The sequence below is a fragment of the Polistes canadensis genome, unplaced genomic scaffold, assembly GCF_001313835.1.
Source record: "Polistes canadensis isolate GaletaPanama2010 unplaced genomic scaffold, ASM131383v1 scaffold_61, whole genome shotgun sequence".
Classification (NCBI taxonomy): domain Eukaryota; kingdom Metazoa; phylum Arthropoda; class Insecta; order Hymenoptera; family Vespidae; genus Polistes; species Polistes canadensis.
Genome location: NW_014569608.1, coordinates 142,426 through 163,487, shown reverse-complemented (window position 1 = coordinate 163,487; position 21,062 = coordinate 142,426). Strand labels below are relative to the sequence as shown.

Genomic DNA, 21,062 nt, shown 5'->3' with positions numbered 1-21,062 from the left:
TGTTGGAAGATCAGCGTGGGTAAGAGGAGGCAGTTAGCGCGTGTTTACACGACATCGCTATGTAGCCGGCGACCTCAGAGAAACGAACGAACGAACGATGGAACGAAGGAATGAACGAAGGAACGAAGAAACGAAGGAACGAACAGAGTCCTCTCCTCCAACCGGCCAAAGTGAACGTTTCTATTTGTCCGAACACCTCTCTCTCTCTCTCTCACACTCTCTAACACTCTCTCGTTCATGCATGTGTTACCACGATCGGACCCCGTTCGACCCTCGAACGCATAATGACCCCCCTTTTGCTTTGAAGAAACCAAAAGCAATGCGACTATCGTTCTATCTTTCTTTCTTTCATCATTTATCTTTCTTTATTTCTTTATTTCTATTACTAGTTTTAGTGTGTGTGTGTGTGTGTGTGTTTGGTAAGAAAAATCAAAAGTTTAGGTTTATCATTCGTGTGTTAATGATAGATAAGAAAGTTAATCGAGAAAGTTTGTAAGGTGTATGTTAGTTAACGAAAATTTTATTATTTCTTGACCTCGTTACTTTGGTTTTTTTTTTTCTTGACACCATGTAGATTTATTTATATGTATATTATGTATTTCTTTCTCTCTTTCGCTATCTTTTATGAATACTCTCTTGGGTCTTATTCTTTCTTTCTTTCTTTCTTTCTTCCTTTCTGTTCTTTTTATTCGATTTATCTTTTCCTTTCTGAGCTCCTTTTCTCCGAAGATTGATATTTAAATACGACTGGTTTGTTATATCCAGTAGTATGGTATACACAAGTAGAGTACAAAAAGCTTGTAATATATCCTTTTTACTAATGTATATTTTTTTTTTCTCGGCTTGTGTATCTTGGTTTTTTGTGATGTAGATAAATTCGCATTTTTCAATAACCTCGTAATATGTTTAACATTTAAGAGGATAAGTATTATAATGCCCGTAAATAATATGATGGAATTATTCTTCCCGTTATACTGTTTAAAATTACTTCTCAAGTGTGTTTCACATTTATGAATTATTTATGAAATTATTTATTCGTATCAATATCATATTATATTATATAGCTCAAATTTATTTTAATATTATAATTTATTGCGATATATTAATTAATTATTGGTCATGGATCATAGAAAACAGAAAACAAAACAGATGGGTGCTATGCAAAATGTGGGAGTAGAGGGGAAGGGGTTGAAGTTAAATTCGCCAAAATGTTTCTCCAGTTGACCCCTTTAGACGGCGATTAGTTGCACCCATAAGAAATTCGATCTAAAGGAAAGAGAATTTCTCACACAACGCACAAAGGACAATGTCCCGTAGGGGGGTAACCCCGAAAAGGGTTCGATCGTAAACCGAAAAGTCGATTCGATTTGGTTTGCCCTAACTTTTTAGATCCCGAAAAACGTCGAGGCAACTTTTTTACGATCGGAATACGACTGTAAAAAGCGATGTTTACAGGAGCACTAGGAGAAAGAAAACAAAAATTTAAGAAAAAAGAAAATGAAATGCAACAACCGACGACAACAACAACGACAACAACAACAACGGCATGTATAGGTTTTTATTGAAATGATTTTTATAACTCAGTGAAATGCATCTTTAAAATATGTTAAAAATTGTTTTTTTTTTTACACCGGCCTATAAAAATGATATTATTTCTCCCATTTTCTTTTCTTTTTACATCAAAACCCGATCCCAAACATTTTAATTGAGAGATATCCACCATGCAAAGTTTTATTTTTTATTTCAGCCTTAACTTTCAATATAGAAATGTGAATATTTTGTTCATTATCTCGTATATAATCTCATGATACCTTTCAATCAAATGCATAAAAATATTTTAAAGACACTGTACCTATATACAATCTAAATACAATCTGTAATTATTATCAATTATAGTACCTGCATATATACAATCCAAATGTTATAACGACTCTGCATAATTTCAAATAAATTACTTGCACTAATATCACATTAAAAAAAAAAATCCTTGCATACTTAAACACAATATATTAACAATCCTCATTTACATCTGATAACTAAATACATATACAAACATATATATATATATATATATATATATATGTACTTAAAAATACTGTCATAAATTTGGTAGCAATGTGGAAAATAAGATAAAATAACTAATAGAATGTGTGAGTAATATATAAAAAAAAAAAGGTGTTGGTGGTAGGGGTAAGTGGGGGAGGAGAGAAAGGAGAACGATTTAGCATAAGATAAGTTTTGAATGAGCAAGAGCAACGACTTCACCCGCTTTCTTCTTTCATCGTCAGAGAGTTGGAGACCCCCATTTGTATGCAACGTATAGCTATTAGTCTATATTTTCGAAGGATAAGTGCCGAGTAATGTATTCCACCATGTCCATTTGTCACGTGTACGTTACGGTCCCGTGAGTTTACAGGACCAAACACCAAAGAGGTCAGACAGAGAAAGAAATAAAGAAAGAAAAAAAGAAAGAAAGAAAGATAATAAAAGAGAGAAAGAAATCAACGAGAGAAGTACAAGCGCGGTTCGGTGTCAAAGGGATTCTATTTATTCATATTTTTTCCAAATATTATAATGGGTTAATTCATTTTTATCCTGAATGGTAATATTTCACGATGAAAAAAGAAGAATTTAAAACACAATACAAATTACAATATAAAACATTATTTTTTTTCAGTTACAATTAATTGTTATTAATAATTATTGTATTTTTATTTTATTGTAATATATATTGCAATAGGGTTATTATTTTCTGATAGATTTCTCTTATTAACTAAACTTTAAACCCTTTTTCTAAGAGTATAAGATAATATTTCAGGAGTCATAAAAAAGCGATTAGTCGAGCAGTAGCCCTTCTATCTTTTTATCTATCCCTTGCTCTCTCTCATTCTTTCTTCACCCATCCATCCATCTATCTATCCATCCATCCATACCTTCCTTACCCCTTGCAACCTCTTGCTTACCCAAAATCTATCCAATCCTCCTAGTGATCTTTTTTTTTTATATAACAACTCGGAATCATTTGTTAGAAATAAAAAAACAAAAAAATTTGTTCTTTCCGAACCTTTTTCCTCCTACCTGGCAACAACTAAAAAAAAAAAAAAAACCTTCCACGAGTAGAAGAAGAAGAAAAATAACAAAACTAACACCCTACCACCATACAAGAGAATTTCTACACAAGCAAATGATTTTTAGTCTCCCCCTCCTTATTCCCCCCCCCCTACACACATAAACACACATACATACACGTTATTCAACCTATTCCCTGTCCCGTACCAACCCCCCTCCTCCTCCTTCCTCCTACCTGTCCCTCTCATTCGAGTTATGACGCACGTTTAACATATAAATGAAAATCGGCCCTATAAAATTTTTAACGTCCGCGATTATCTTCTACCTTGGATGGAAGATGGAAAGAGAAGAGAAACCTTTTTACTTTCTCTGCGAACCTTTCCCTTTACTCTTCTCCCTTCTCTTCACAAATCTTCTTGCTTCTAATTGTTCACTTTTTACATCCCTTAACCACTCCTCTCTCACTCTCGACGAACCCTAATTTCCCACCCCCGTTCTCCATCACTAATTCTATTCATTTCTTTCTAAACACATATTCACGAATGGTTTATTAAATTATTTAACTATTTTTCAACCCCCAATAATATTTTCACAAACGAATTTCATTATAAGAAACTTCATTTGTATATTTCGGTTTAACGTATTCTTATTTTTACATTTTCATTTCAAAATAATTTTTATTCATTAACGTAATCACATTTTTACATCGATAAATTTATACCTTGTCAAACAAGTATAATAATAACATGTTGAATGCGTATATTCCCGTGTATATTTTGCTAATATTCATTCAAACAACTTCAATGCAAAGCTTATAATCAAAAATAGTATCTATCATCCTAAAATAATCGTAACTTTAAACATTACATTTAAATACGTAAAACTAAATAAAGTTCACTTATGGCAACATCACAGAACAAGCAACCATAATCATTATTATCATCATCATCATTGAAACGGTATATACATTTATATATATATATATAATACCCATACAACCTACAACTTATTCAAAACTAAACATATACCCACATATTATATTCCCACACCTAACAATTTCTTCTTCTTTTTTTTAATAAAAAAAAAAAAAATATGTATAAAAATTCTAATCCCAAAATAAGATTTCCAACTATCCAATCAATGTTCTTTCCATATTTATCTTCTATACCAGGTTTGATAACAACCTAACAATATAATAATAGTTAGACACGAACAGAATACGAGAGAATCAATGCTTATTTCAAAGACCCGATCATACCAATAGTGTTTGTTATAGTGATGGTGGTTATACTGATGGGGTGTGTATGGTGGTAGTGAATATTGTATGTTTGAATTATAACGTTGAAATTACACTTAGAATATATACCTGCATGAAAGAAAGAGACAGAAATAAGATTTTCATGCAACTACTTGGGTTATCATAATAATAATCATCATCATAATCATCATCATCGTTATCATCATCATCATCATCATCATCATCATCATCATCATCATCATCATCATCATCGCATTTACTTGAAACCTTCCACGAATAACAGGCATCATTCTTGGCACATATCTTTCCCTTTCTTTCTTTCTTTCTTTCTTTCTTTCTTTATTTATTTCTTTCTTTATTTCTTTCTTTCTTTCTTTCATTTTCTTTCTCTCTCTCATTCGTAAATCCCCGTAGGTTAGTTTGAATATCGCATGCGAGAAGAACATTTCGATTCCAGGAATCGATGTTCGCCTGCAGAGTGAAGAGAAGTCAAACCTAACGGGGAAGGAATATAATAATGATTCCCATCTCTCTCTCTCTCTGTTTATCTTATATATGTCGTTTTTGTCTAACAATTTTCTAACGTATAACATTTATCAATAATTCGAATTATAATCATCGTATTAATTCAATTTTTCTATCGATTAATTTTTAATAATCAAAGGAAATGCAATTGTTCATGAATTTCCTGTTTTATTTCATACAGAAAAAATATAATCGTTTCGTGTTACTTTGATCATTTTCAAATAAAATTAAATAAATCAATCAAAAACCTATAATTATTATAGAAATAATAGAAATTATTATAATTATATCTAATTTCTTTTCGTAATTATCAAAAATATATAATATAATGCAATTTTTTCGGCTTGTTGCATTTAATAATTGTATAGGATAATAAAAATTTTTATGCATCAGGATTTTTTGATAAATATTACGTAAGATTAATTTTCAAAAATGAACCTAAAAGATAATAATATTAACGTGCCATAATGTTTCATATAAATGTCAAGTATTTTACAGTTTTAAAATATCAAAATAAGGGATAGTTTATCTTAGTAGAAATTTGTAAGAATTAACAAACCTAATATAATTGATTACTTTTCAATCCTAACACACAGACACACGTGTGTATTCGAAACTTTGAGGTATCGTAAAAGAAGACTTGTAGCGTTAGAGTCCAATCTTGTTGGATTAAAAGGTATATCTTGATACCTGTGATTTACCATTGGAAACTGTCAGCTTACCTTTCGAAACTAATTAATCAAAATGATCGCTTTACTTTGAACTTTCTTAATGGGGTTTATACTTCAGAAAATAGCAACGAGAATATACGATAACCCACCCTGGTATCTAATTACAAATAATCTTTATTATTTAATATAAATCTATCATTTTTTTGTAATTTATATTGCATAAAGGAAAATCATTCTAAAAAAGAACAAAACACATTTATTGAAATTGATGAAAAATCAATTCTATTAGAAATCCGATTAATCTTTCAGCTAAAATAAAAAAATCAATTAGAATATATATATAAATATTTATTGCAACTCACACGTGTTGTAATTTACGATAATTTTCCAATATAGAAAACTCACGTATTATAATAAATTAATAAAGTCTTCGAGTATCGGGTTGTTGTTGATTAACGTAGACGATAAATAAATAAATAAATAAAAAAGAATAGGCAAAAAAAATAATAGAATAAGGATTAAAGAAAGGAAAAAAAGGAAGAAAAAAAAATAAGAAAATACCAAGTATTCTTGGTATATGCGTGTCAAAGTGCTTGTGCTTAATTTTAACTCTCATTCTTTCTCACTCACTCTCTTTAACAACTCTTTTCTGCATTTGGTTATCTTTCGATCCTCGTTCGAGTACACCGATCGAAGTGCGTAAATAAGTAAGTAAGTAAGTAAGTAAGTAAGTAAGTAAGTAAGTGAATGAGTGAGTGAGTGAGTAAAGTGCAAGACAAGTAGGGAGGAACTCGAAAAATCAAGTACTTGACGATGACTCGTTTTATGTATGCATTAACCACACTCGTACACACACACACACACATAGAGAGTACCGTTGATATCCAAATATATAAGATATGCATAAAAATTATTCAATTGCAAATATTTCTTTGACAACAAAAATTTAACCACCACCCTCCATCCCTTTAACAAATGTAAACGTTAATTAATTTCGTTTCTTTTTCTTCATGTTTTTTAGGAATTTTTATGATCAGTGTTTAGGGATATTTAATTATTTTTTTATAAATATATTTAATCATAGTATTATATAATATTTATTTGTATATGTGCACACACCCAATTGAAGATTCGATTGATGTATTCGATCTTTCTCTTATCGTCAATCTTTTAATATTTCTGTCTTTATCTTAGTGTTGGTCACTTGTAATAATTAATTAACGTGCTGTTAACTTGACAAACTACGAAAGATGTCTCGATGAGTCGCGTTGTTTTTCTTACAGTTGTATTTAAACGCTTGCTTTCGTTTCAAAAAGAGGTGTTGGCTTATCGTCGATGAAAATCACCGAGAAAACTTGCCATATGATTTATCGTTTGCTATGAAGGTAATAAGAGAGACACACACACACACAGAAAGAGAAAGAGAAAGAAAAAAAAAGAGAGATAATTATCTTCCTCATTCATAAGATAGAGAAAGTAAAATCATTATCATCATCATCATCACCATCATCATCATAATCCCGTAACGAAAAGTTACAAGAAAAAAAAAAAGAAAAAACAAAACTTTCTGACATACAGAAAAACCCACCCCCGTAATTTTCTTCCAATTCTCATTTAAAAAAAAATAACGTAACACTAAATACCCACCCTCACCCCATCTCGTGTCAAATTCAAAATCAAAAAAATTCAGATAAAAAATACAATACGAATAAGAAGATGAAGAAGAAGAAGAACAAGAAGAAGAATAAAAAAAAAGAAAAAAGGAGTAGGGAAGGAATTGGAAGAAGGGTGGGAGAACAGCTATGGCGTGATAAATGATCGAGTATTTAACACTCCTTACGGATTAGCATATAAACTACAGCCAGTCCATAGATCTTCGTGGCAACGCATTAACGGATGCAACCCAGAGCACTCTCTCTCTCTCTCTCACACACACACACACAAATACACATACATTCATTCACTCACTCATATATACCATACAACTCTTTACCATCATATTCTATCTCACTTCATCGGACAGGATAAGCGATCTTCTTCGTGAATCCGAGTCGAGTTATCCTTTCCCCCTCCCCCTCTCTCCCCTGACCACCCCCCCCCCATATTTTCTTTCTCACTCTTCTACAACCATAAGCATCCCCCTTTATACCCTCCCCCTCACCTTTAAATCCTCCCATCCATTTCTTTCTCTCTTAACACCCTTTTAGAACATTACCACCACCATAACCATCACCACCATAACCACCACCACCAACAACAGCAGCAGGAGGATCACTGGGTATAGCTAATTCAAGGATAACATACGACTTTCGACGCGTGTTTTAACTTCCTTTATCGACATATACGAATATTATTCAGATAAAATCTCATGGTTAACGTGATGGTAATTGATATTTATCATCTAACTAGATCCCCCAGCGTGTATTTATGAGTAAAGGGGTAGGGGGAAAATTTACGGGATAATTTATGTATTATACGTGTATGTAACGTGGTATACGTATATTTATTACGCGTGTGATTACGTGTAAGATTAAATATTTTCGGATTTTTGAATAGTTTGATTTAGGTTAAATTTTTAGGACACTTCCTTGTATGTACATTTTTCACATAAGAAAAGAAAAAAAGGAAAGAAACAAACGTGGGGATGAACAAATTGGTGGAATTCACCATTAAATAGGTTACCGTCCCGAAAAGGGAAAATACACACAGATCGAAATCGTAATAATAATAATAAAAGCTGTGTCGACTAATGACGCGTATATAAATTCTATGGTAGATATGTTATATATAAGGGGGGTTTAAAGAAAAAAAAAAGAAAAGAAAAAAAACCTCGAGGACTGTAGAATACACGAAAATGACGTGACGAAAATAATAAGGAGCGTAATATCCTTTAACGTCGATTTATCGCTCGTTTGTTCCTACACGATGAGAAAAAAAAGAAGAAAAGAAGAAAAGAAGAAAAAAAAGAAATAAGTATGAATTCGTGTCGATACGAATCTACGATTTTAAGGGAAAAGGGAATGGGTATAAAAGGACGAACAGAGGGAGAGAAAGGGGTGAATGATTAAGGGATTGACAGATGCACGTGTATTTTTTCGGATCAATTAAGTTGGCATTCGTAAAAAGGGCTCGATTACCCCCGTTAAGGTTTTCGTTTAAGAAATAATCGCACGACTCTACAGGAATCATCATTGACGTCATTTTGCAATCTACATTATTTACAAATGCAAAATTAAATTTATCGTATCAACATGTATTCTGTTAAATAATAAAATAAATTCCAAATATGTATTTGCGAATAAAATCAATGATTCGAATTCAAGAAGTAAATCAAGTTTTTATTTTTCTGTTAAATAAAATAAATTCCACAAATGAGTATTTGCAAATAAAATAATAAATTATTCTAATTCAAATTATATTTATATAAAGAATTATGTTATAGTTCATTTTATTATTTAAATTGTTAATAATGTCGACGATTAAAAAAAATAAAACGAAAAAGGGGGAACAAATAAAATAAAGAAAAAAAAAATAATAAACGCGTATAGAGTATAAGGTTTAGAAGGGCAACCGTATAAAAGAGCGAGATTTGCTGATTAATTGATTAGGGAGGCGCCAGAGTTCCGCCCTTCGCATTATAGGCTTGCGTTTGTAGGCCGTCATTAAGAAGGGGTAAGGAGGAGGAATACACGAGTAGGGTGCGAAAGAGGGCTGTGACTGCCAACTTACGACCTTTTGATCAAGAACCCTTCCTCCTCTTCTTCTTCTTCTTCTTCTTCTATCTTTTTATCCATCTAACTCCGCCCTTTAATGACTCTATTTTCTCCTAATCGTTATGGTACTTATGTTTGCACACTCTAATTCATATCATTTTTATACGTTACAATTATTTCAATCCTATATAATTTCATCCTAAATTACGAACGTGTCACGAAGGGTGAGAAGGGACAGGGGGAGGAGGGGGTCATGCAACAGCAAACACACTGACAAAATATAGTAGATCCCAAAAAAGTAATTTTAAACAAATTGTTTCACGCGAAATAAATTCTCTAAAAAAAAACAACGATCAGGTATGAGTCATAAAAATAAGAAGAAGAAGAAAAAGAAAAGAATAAAAAAAAAAAGCACGGAACACGATGAAATATATCTGTCCGCGGGACGGTTTGTTTCCGGCGTGATTTCGTAACCACACGTCATTCGTTGGATCAAAACACAAGCTGCGCCGGTTAGTAATATCCACCACCATCATCATCCTCATCATCACCATCACCATAACCACCACCATTACCACAAACAGCATCAACAGCATCAACATAGTGTAAAATATAGTTAAGGAAAGAGAAAGAAAACATAACTGGCTTAGTATATTCCTATTCCCTTTTTACTCATTCATTTACATATACCAATACGTGTGTATGTGTGTTAGTATAAGGAACTAGTGTACACGTACAACATTACACAGAAAGAATCCAAGAACTGAACTGAACTGAACATTACAGTACAGTACAGTACAGTTTGACTGGAGGACCCCAACTAAATCGGCAAACGTGTTACCAAAGACTGAAAATGTTTACATGGACAAGGGAAGAAGGAAGGAAGGAAGGAAGGAACAGGAGGGTGGGTGGGCTGAAAGGGGGCAGGAATTCTCGGTAAGCATATAACCTCGGATGATGTACGCCAACCGGGTTCAGATCAAAGTCGAACCTTTCAAACAATGTTAACGTGTTACACAGCGAACGTGAACCACGATGGTAACCCTCTCAATGCTTCTCACACACCCTTTTTCTTCTTTTTATTCTTCTTATTCTTCCTCACTACATTCTCACTTATTTTCTCTTTCTTTCTTTCTCTTTCTTATGATGGTCGTCGTCTCGGAGTTAGGCCTTTTAATAACGCAACGTTGAGTTGAACTCAACAAAAGGTACACTCTCACTTATGCGAACGCAATTGACTCTCTTTTCTGGGTGCCACGTTTCACCGATTTCTTCGTTACACGAATCCCTACCATGTATACTTGTTTCCTTGTTTCCTTTTTTTCTTTTTTTTCTTTTTATTTTTCCCCCATCTAGTAGTTGGAAGAAGAAAGACGATGTTCAATACCGGGAATATATTCTAATGGGTGTGCAACAGGATTTTCTCTCAACGTTCATAGATTTATTCTTATTTCGATTTCAATGTGTTGTTCATTTATAGAGGATATTTTTTGGTCGATGAATCTGGATTTATATATTGCATAAATGTTAAGTTACTCTAAAGGCTAATTGGAAAAAGTTTCAAGTTCAAGTAATCCTAATAGATTCCTAATTAAAAATGAATAATACGAAAATCAATTAAACCCGTAATTAATACGTTATCATGAACCTTGATCAGAATTGAACAAAAAAAAAGAATAAGAAAAAAATGAAAAATAGAAATAAATTAGTCACGGTTGAGGATTTCTTGAAAACGATGTTTAAATTATTATAAGTTGAAGAGAGATGGGGTTTACGTATGTATGTATATATGTATATATATCTTAGGCCAAGTTTCTTAAGTATTATGTGTATATATGTGTCTCTGTGTATGTGCGTGTGTTAAGAAGAGCTGAGTGAGTGAGAGAGAGAGAGAGAAAAAATAGGAAGTCTTGTAAGGCACGAAAGCAAAAGAGAAACACGTAGTTATAGCCAACGGGCAACTGAAGATTCGTGCTGAAAACAATGCACACGGTTGTAATATCGAAGTAAGGAACTCGCCTAAGGCGGTCGCACGAGCGACAATATTGTTTTATCCCGTGTAAGCACGGTGGTCACGAACCCACATATTTCATTCCCATTTTTTTTTCTCCTTTTCTTTTCATTTATTTATATTTTTTTTTTTTTTTTCGAATTTACTCCAACCGAACGACCCACGTTCGATGATTTTACGCTGCTCAACTAGTTTCGTTTAATTTCACAATTACAATGTTGCAATTAATTAAACAATTTTTTCTTTGAACAGTTTTTGTTTTTTTAAATGATTTAATTTGATTATAATTTTATAACGTATCGTGGGGGGAAAATAATTAAAATTTATCTACAAAATTTCGGTCCATTTGACAGAATAAATTCAACGTTATAATTTTGTATTTCTTATTTGATTTGATGTTTTGTTCTGATTCATTTTTTTATCTATACTCGTATTAATATTTAGTAAAATAAGTTGGTAAAGTATAATAAATTTGTACGTCGTATTAGTCAGAAATAAAAATGGAAAAACCGAGTTAGTTTCTATCTAAAAGTAATTCTAGATTTCTTTCAAGACTATTTTTTATTATCACTACCACTACTATTATTTCTATTACTCATCGTATGTCTACATAGATTATTTTATTCATAACTCATAGTTATTAACACTTTTATGGCTACCCATTGTTATCATTGTTCTAAAAACGTGTACGACTTAATTACAAGTTATATTGTTAAACTCCTATTATCTTGATATAAATCCAAATTTTACGAAGATATTACTTTTCATCTTTTACTCGTAGATAAAGTTAATGAAAAAAGAAAACAAGAAAAAAAAGGAATAATTAAGAAACAAAACAAAAAAAAAAACAAATAAGAAAATACGTATCATCATATCACAGTTTTTAGTTTATTTTTTTTAGGATAAATTGTATTAGTTTTGTATTTACTTGTGTTGACAATAGGATAGTTGACACATTAGATAGTTATGCACTTTTATTTTCTTTTTTTCTTAGGAACCAAATAGATAAAATTTGTTAATAAAAAAAAAAATAAACGAGATATTATTATTATTATTATTATTACAAATTACGATTTAATTAAGTATAAATACGTGTGATTATAGATTGACAATAAAATCGAATGTTATTTCGTGGGAAAGGGACAACCTGTCTTACCCTACACCCCCTCCACCCCCTTTTTTCTTCTTAACGTCGATTCTCCCTTATTCCCCCATCCCTTTTATCCTCTCCCATACGAGAAAAAACCCCCCTTCATCGAACATCGTATCGTGAAACTGTTAATGGTAGCAAACTAAATTGCAGCAGAATTTTCGTGTGCACGCACACGTTGAAGAAAAGAATTAAGAGTGAATACAAAAGAGCAACAATAACAACAATTACATACAAGGTGTTAACTTTAATTTGGACTAAACACTTCAAGGGGGAATCCGAGATATACCTTTGACGTAATAATTTGTCGTTGAGAGAAACTGTGCTTCTCATATTATATTCCCCAATTCTCACAATAAAATCGAATGAGATTTATCTACTTACACTTAATGTGTGTACCTATTTCTACATTTAACAAAAAAATATATATATGTAATTGAATATTTTAATAAATTTACAGTGCACATTATTCTTACAAATTACACTTACTGCATGTGTGTTAAGTTTAGTATAAATAAAAAAAGAATAAACGTAAAGTATAATTCTAGAATAAAAATCTGAAGAGTAAAAGATAAAATTTTTGATAGAACAAACGGGGGATCCCCGCGTGCCATAACTCGAACATTATTCTTAAGTTCGAATTGAAACGAAACACAACGGAGAAACAAATGGGAGACATGTTTCAAGCGTAACGATGACGATGAAAAACACTGAATGTGAAAGAACCAACGAACGAAATAAAAAAAAGGTAAGAAAGGTAAGAAAGAAAGAAAGAAAGAAATGAAAGAAGGAAGGAATGAGATGGAAGAGTAGATATTTTAATATTCAGCTCGCATGGATCGAGACAAATTGAAATCCTCTTCTCGTTGTCGGCATTCATCGCGTTGTCGTTCGCGACACCTCGGGTCCACTCGCATATATATATATATACACACACATACTTCATCTCACATTGAAGGAAGAAGAAGGAAAAAGGAAGAAAATGAAGACAGAAAAAAAGAATATAAGAGAAAGAAAGAGTATTAGTATGTGTATACATATGCACATGCGTGTGTGTGCAAGGGAGAAGAATAATATGATGTTAGAGGTGGTGTATAGCAAGCAGCAAGTCTAGTCTAGCTTAGTATACTCTTTGTGTGTGGCGTGATTTAAGAGACCCCGCATCTTATTAACGTTCTCGATAATGGTACGCGGAGTTTGAGATCGTTTGGTGAATCCGTAATACGGGGCCTGGACTCCTTTTATCTCTTAGTCCGAAGATAAACGTCTCTGCATCTGCATGAATTCGTTCCGTCTATACCACGTTTCTTTTTATATATATATATGTATGTATTTCTATTCCTATTTCAATCATTTTTCTCTACCTTTTTTCGGTATACTTAATACAAGTATAATCAATTATTATGAAATATATTTTAATATTATTGTACATTGCATATCGTATTATATTATCTTCTTCTTCTTTTTATTGATTAGGATTTCGGTTCTGTTTTATATTAGTTTATAAAGTTCTCTTTTTTTAGGATGTTTTAATGATCCCTTGTGTGATGATGATTTCCACAGATTTCCTGCAACCTTTTCCGAGGTCTTCTCAAGCGGTCTCGTTTTGTTTTCTTTGCGTGTGCCTTTTTTTTTTCTTGTCATTTTCGGTTCATCGTAATTTTCCGTCCAATCCGAGGAACTTTATTACTAATTCCGAAGAGCATTTTTATTTTTAGGTTATACTTTGTTTTGGAACGTTTTTGGAAAGTGAATTTAGATGCGACTGAAAAATCAACACCACGAAGTTGTGCGCGTGCAGAAAAAGCGATTTCAAATTATCTTCTTTCCTCAAGCGGTCACCCATCCAAGTTCTAATCGCGCTCAGCGCTGCTTGACTTCAATTAATCGAGAGGGAGCGCGTGCTGTCACCGCGCCATGACCGTTCAAGTATTATATTATATATTTGAAATAATATATTAGATTTAATTGAAAATCAAATTTTTCAGTATCGAAACAAATAAATATTATAAATATTATGCATTATGCATTGCATATCGTATGATATTATATATTTGAAATATGTTTATTATGCCAAATTAAATAAGAAATATTTTCGTGATGCATAAATAAAAAATAAAATTTGTATTAATCGAAATATATAAATAAGAAAACGAATGAATATTTTTTCTTAGAAATTCGATGGAAATAATTTGTATACGTGTATGTATATATATCTGTCTGCGTGAGGTGTATTGGTAAACGAAAAAGAGATGAATACAAACTCGAAAGGTGGATTCATTTTTCATCGACTATCGCATTAATTACCAAGTGGAGATCGAACGATCGGCAGACGGTCGTTGAGCGATCGATTAAAAGGGGAGAGGTCGTGCTCCTCGGCTTTTAATACACCAATGCTCGTTAATCTGTACCAGAAACATTTATTACACGTGCATCGATTAAAGATGCCTTAATGATCTCACTCTTTCTCTCTCTCTCCCGTAATTCCTCGTCACTTATCGATCCCTTCTTCTTATTCTATCCTTCCCTTTTCTTTTTTTTTCTTTTTTTGCTTCATTTATTTATTTAGTTTTACTTTGTTTTTCCTTCATCAAGGGGGGAACAATTTTCATTTCTTCTTCTTCTTTTTCTATTTCTTTTTATTTTTTTTGATTGTCCATTAGTCAGATGTTTTTTTGTTCTCGTTTAGAATGAAAATTATTTCTCTTATTTTCTAAAACATTTCTCGTTCTTTCTTACTTTATTTCTTTTTTATTTTTTTTCCCTGTTGGTTTCGTTTCGTTTCGTTCATGAAGTAATAAAAAAAATACAATTTTCCCTTTTTTTCTCTTTTCGTTCGGTTAAGTTCGGAACAAAAATTTGGTAAGAGGAAGAAAAAGAAACCAGGAGAGAAGGATGAGAGTATGCGAACGTAAAAATAATTCGATCATAGCTAGAGGATAATCAAGAATAGGTGGAAGTTACAACCGGTGCATCCGTTTCCGTCCCACGCACACACCACTCGTCATTTATGTTTTTTTATTTACTTCAACTTAAACTCTGTAGTTTTACGAGGGTTGTAATCTATTATCGATCTTACAGGTAAAAACATTTTTCCAAACCCCCCTTCACCCTATCCATTAAACGAATAATTAAAAAAGAAAAGATTCAAAAAAAAATCCAAATAATTAATTGATATTGAAAAGAGCACAATTTTTATGATTATATATTCTATTGTTAATTTAATTTGTGAAATATTAAAAAATCATTTTTTGGTTTGTAAGATTTGGCTTGTTAATAAGATTCGAAATAAGTTACGTTAGAAAATGGTTAGAATATATTTGCGAGAGTCGACGTCCTTTCGGTACCAAAGAGTTCGCGTGCAACGTCGCGTGCACTCTTCAGGAATGCACAATGTACGAGTTAAAAGAGAAAGAGAGATAGATATATAGAAGATTATTACAACACGCGTGAACATCTACTTTTGCTCTATGATGATAGTCTATTCTCTCGCCTATTTTCTTCTTTTTTTTAATCTTATTTTTCGTGTTATTTATAACATAATGAAATTGTCTACCTACACATGTATAGTGATCAAAAATTACAAAGAAATAATGAAAGACAAGAAGTTTAATTCAAGATTTAAGGAATTGTTTTTCTATACCTTATTTTTGGAATGATTAATATATTGAATGAATAAATAAATAAAATCAAATAATCCAAATAATCAAATAAATATGATCAATCGTTAATTGTTAACACAAACTTACTTTTTTTAAATCCCTAGCATTTAGACCATTTCTGTTATTATTGTTATTTTGTTCTACCTAAAACAGAAACATACAACATATAACAAAAGTAATAAAAAATTAATGCCAATCTAAAATTGAATAATACAAATGTACGAGAAGTTTAATATATAATTCTGGAAAAAAAAATAATATAATACGCATTGCATTATTACTCCGTACAAAATGATTAAATAATTCGAACAATTATACACAATATGACAAATAAATCAAATGATTCGATATAAATATAATTATAAAAGTATCGAAATATCTCGAATATAATTGAAATAATGAAAATAATTTGGATGATGGAATGGGGAAGAAAAAAACAAAAAAATAAAATGGGAATCAAAAGGAACTCGTTGACGATAAATACGTGCTCGTACGAAACGAAACGAAATGCAGTTTATAAAGAAGATGAATAATAATAATAATTATAATAATAATGAGAAAAACAAAAAAAAAGATGGTGGTGGCTTTTGACACGACACGCGTCGGTCGTCTCGTTCGCGAGATCTAAGACCCAGTGCAGCTTCCGCTAATCCAAGAATCGGCTCCTTCAATGCCCCACGAGAACTTTCGCGATTATAAATATCAGAGATACCGAGAATTCAAAGTCACCGAAACGACGACGACGAAGAAGAAGAAGAAGAAGAAGACGAAGACGAAGATTCGTCTAGACTTCCTACGAAGAAAAGAAAACTTTCTCAAGTTGTTTCATCCAAATTTTAAACCACAATCATATATAATTCATAATCATTTTCTTCCTTTTGACCATTCACACAAATTTGTCTGTTAATTTTTATTTTATTTATCAATATATATCTATGTAACGATTTGTTAAATAATTATGTTGTAATAATTAACTCGACGCGAGAAGATATTGTTTTAATTTAAAAAATTAAAGGTTTCAACCAGTTGACTCAAATAGTTTTAGTTTAATCATTTTTGTTTCTATCTTTTTATCAGTATTCTCAAATTGTTTTTAATTATTTTATTCATTACGAATTTTTCATTCATTTATTTTAATTTTTTTAGTAATTAAAATTATACCTATTAAAATTAATACATGTTTGTTTGTTTTTTTCTTTGTTTATTAGAAAAGAAATATTTCACTAGTGGTTTCTCTGTATAATTTATTTAATCGATACGATCCTACCACACACATTTGAACTTCCCATAAGTTACAATATCATCATTCTTTCTTTAAAAAGAAATCTGATGCATCTGTTTAGACAAAAAAAAAAAAAAAAGAAATAGAAAGTAAAAACTCGATGAGGGTGGGTTGTGAAAGAGAATAATCTATTTCTAGACGACATTAAAACTATTTCTTATATACTCCTATATATATATATCATATATGTATGTATGTGTATATACGTGAAATGAAGATGAAAAGAGATATATAGTTTTTACCCCGTTTTCTTGAAAATTACGAGAAACCTTGGAGGGAGGTGAACAAGAGGGGTAGGGAGGGAGGAGGGAGGAGGGGAGTGAAAACGCATCTGGACGATTTCCTACCCTTCATCTTTCTTGCAGTTAGTTTATTTCGATACTCGATCGTTCTTTCCTCTCCCACCACCACCACCCCTTCCCCAACCCCACTATTCCCTCCCCTTCTTCTTTTTCTCTAACAGATGGGAGAAAATTTTCTTTATAGGGGCGCGAAGAGTGTAACACGATTTTCTACGAATTTTCTATTTTTATCTAATCGAAAATTCATTCTATTTATAAAAAAAAAAGTTCAGTTTACTTTTCAAACGATCGAAATTCATTCGATACGAAAATCAATTCAGATTCCGTTCCTTTCGGCAAATTATTATCAAATTGTTTGTTATAAACAAAATATATTCGATAAATAATTATTAATAAAATTATAATACACGAACAGCGTTGAGATAATTCGACGTTGATCGCAAGGAAGTATATTTTTTTTTCTGTTTCTTTGCTGAAAAACCAAATTCAATTTCAAAGATCGCTACTTCCGTCTTGATTTTTATTTTTTTATTTTGTTTTGTTTCCTTTACGAGGCAGATGCATTGCATTGCATTGCGTTGCATTGCGAGGAATGATTAAAAATAAGAGGAGACTCGTGTTGTCATGGACATTGTTCGATGATCCTTTCGAGTACAACGAACTTCGAAGAAAATGCAACAACACAACGAGGAGGAACTTTTAAACGCCAAACTGAGATCAATAAAAAAAAAAAGAAAAAAGAAAAAAAGTGAGAAGAAGAAGAAGAAGAAGTGCGTGCAAGACACCACACAACGTACTTACAATATTTTACATACTTGATAAATATATATATTATCAAAAGAAAAAAGCGAGCCGTCATTTTTTTCGAGGCAGCTGGTTGGGTTTTTTTTTTTTATTTCGAGTGCATACACACACACACACAGACACGTTATTACCTATAATTTTCTTATATATTTGTATACACTTGTATGATGATAAATGTTAACGTGTGTATGCACGACGTCTCGTTAGATTTTATCGTCACCAAAAATAAGAAAAAAAAAAAAAAGAAGAAGAAGAAGAAGAAGGAAACAAGAAAAAAAATACGAATGAACAATCGGAACGGTCAGGGACGACACTTTTCTTAACCTAAGTACTACGAAATAAGTACGCAAAGTGTCCTGAGTATTTTATCTTTGAAATTCCGAAACACCTGGGGTTTTTCTTTTATCTTTTTTTTTTTTATAAATAAAAAGAGAGAGAGAATACGGAAACGAAGGAAAGAAGAAAGGAACGAATGAAAGTACTGAGGCAACCCTTTTTATCTTTTTTTTCCTTCTTGTATCAGCCCCCCTTTACAAATTGGAGACTTTTTGGGGATTGTTAAACGGAAGAAGAGTTAAAACATATACTTCGTTAGATTAAAATCAAGACGAGTAAAAGTAGAAAAGAAGTTTCATTTGGACAATTGAAAATTTTGCAAATTTTCCACAGTTATTCTAATTATTTGAAAAAAAAAAAAAAAAAAAAGTAAAAAGAAAAGAAACAACGAAAATTGTATATACGATAAAACAGTTTGGTCGAGTAGTTCGCAAACGTAATTTAGTATTACACGTAACGTAATCGTGTTCAACTTTTCTGACTGACTCTGTACAAGTAGAAAAATCATGTGAAACTTATTGAAAATAATTATTTGCAATTATTAAGTCGCGAGTTTACCATATAGTTTAACGATTAAGTACAATTCTTTTCGTTATGATATTTAGCTTCGTAAAATTTTCTGCTTTTTTTTTTTTTTTTTTTTTTAATAATAATACAAACCAACGACAACGGACAACGACAACACACACAGGATGTTGCTTACCGTGTCCGGTGATCGAACTAACGACAAGATTTTCTTTCTTTTTTCTGGCCTGAAGTATAACAACACAGAGAGAAACGTAGAAATGGTGAAAAGTATAGTAAGGAGAAAGAGAATAGGGTAATAACGTAATAACGTGTACGTGTTGTCCCTTTATCGTTTAAATCGCGAAGCACCAATTCCATTCCTACACGCCATAACTGCACGAAACCCGAGCAATAACGTCTTCTTCCAACTTCTTCCGCTTGGTTCCACCTCCGCGCGTGTAATATACCTCTCTCGTGTAATATACAACAATATAACCTATGAAAGGGTGGTGAAGAAGGTGGTGGAGGTAGAGAAAGGGTATACAGACCCTCTGCTTTCATCTTGCTATTCAATCTTTTTCTTCCTCTTCTTCTTCTTCTTCTTCTTCTTCTTTTTCTTCTTTTTATTTCGTGTTACACGAGATTATCTTGTAACTAATGTTATCGCGTATAGTAATTTGTTATATTCATTTGAAGAAGAAGAAGAAAAAAAAGATAAAGGGGAATAAAAACTAACAGAACATTTTCATTTTATTATTATTATATTTATTATTTTAATTGTTTTTAAACAAAATCTTTTATCTAATATTTAAATGAACGTGCGAAAAATTTGATAATCGCACAAACAATCAAATTTTATATCATACAAATATTCTAATCGAATATTGAATTGAATTAAATGCAAACAAACAAATCAAATCGTTCACAATAACATGGACAATATATTCTAACAAACTAAATCTAGATAAAACTAATAAATATATTGTCCAGTGTAGTATATACAACAAAAATTGAATAATAAAAAGAATATAATAAAATATAAGGAAGAAAAAAAAGAAAAGAAAAAGATGAATGGGTAAAAATGAAAAGATAGAAAGGGGGAGAAACACACTCACCCACATGATTCATTGAAATTCAAATGATATCTTCTGAAGCTCGCATGATATGCGACCGAGATCGCACCTTTCCTGCAACTCATATTTTTTTTTTCTCTCCCCCCCCCCCACCACCATCAACCCTCACCCCATTCCCCTCACTTTTTTTTATTATATTATTTTTCTTACTCTTCATTCTCCACTTACTCTTTTCATTCTTTTTCTTATTCTACTTAATTCTTATATATTCTCTACTCTGTGTGTCTGTCTGTCTGTCTGTCTGTCTGTGTATGATTGTATATGTGTGCCACCCAACGATACGAAAACGTGGCACGTGCTTTACATATATGCTTATACAGCGGCAAAGATATTCATTATAATAGTGAGTACGAGAACCATAAGAATATAACGTCCCTTTGGTATGCTAACCAGGGTCAAAATATAACTCTCAGTTCTACCAAACGACTATGACGACGAAAGAAGACGACGAAGATTCTCCCCTTCCCCTTACCCACCCCCTCCTCCTCCTCCTCCTCCTCCTCCACAACCCTCTCTCATTCTATCTTTCTCGTGTCATTCGTTTGTCGGCTTACATTTTTATTTCCTTTCCTTTTTTTCTTTCTATTTTTATTTGTTATTTTACCACGATATGACTCAATCAACAATTATATATATATA

At 31.8% G+C, this 21,062-nt stretch overlaps 1 protein-coding gene across 2 annotated transcripts in view; it reads right to left on the bottom strand.

The window, feature by feature from the left end:
• The window catches only part of LOC106785999 (protein dead ringer-like), a 128,355-nt gene that overhangs the window by 42,962 nt on the left and 64,331 nt on the right, over positions 1-21,062 (bottom strand). The window contains exon 5 of one of the 2 annotated variants that reach the window (XM_014746935.1): positions 16,147-16,203. The exons of the other annotated variant lie outside the window; for it this stretch is intronic. Coding sequence (XP_014602421.1) covers positions 16,147-16,203 — 57 coding nt within the window. The remainder of the gene's footprint in view (positions 1-16,146; positions 16,204-21,062) is intronic. 2 annotated transcript variants of the gene reach the window in all.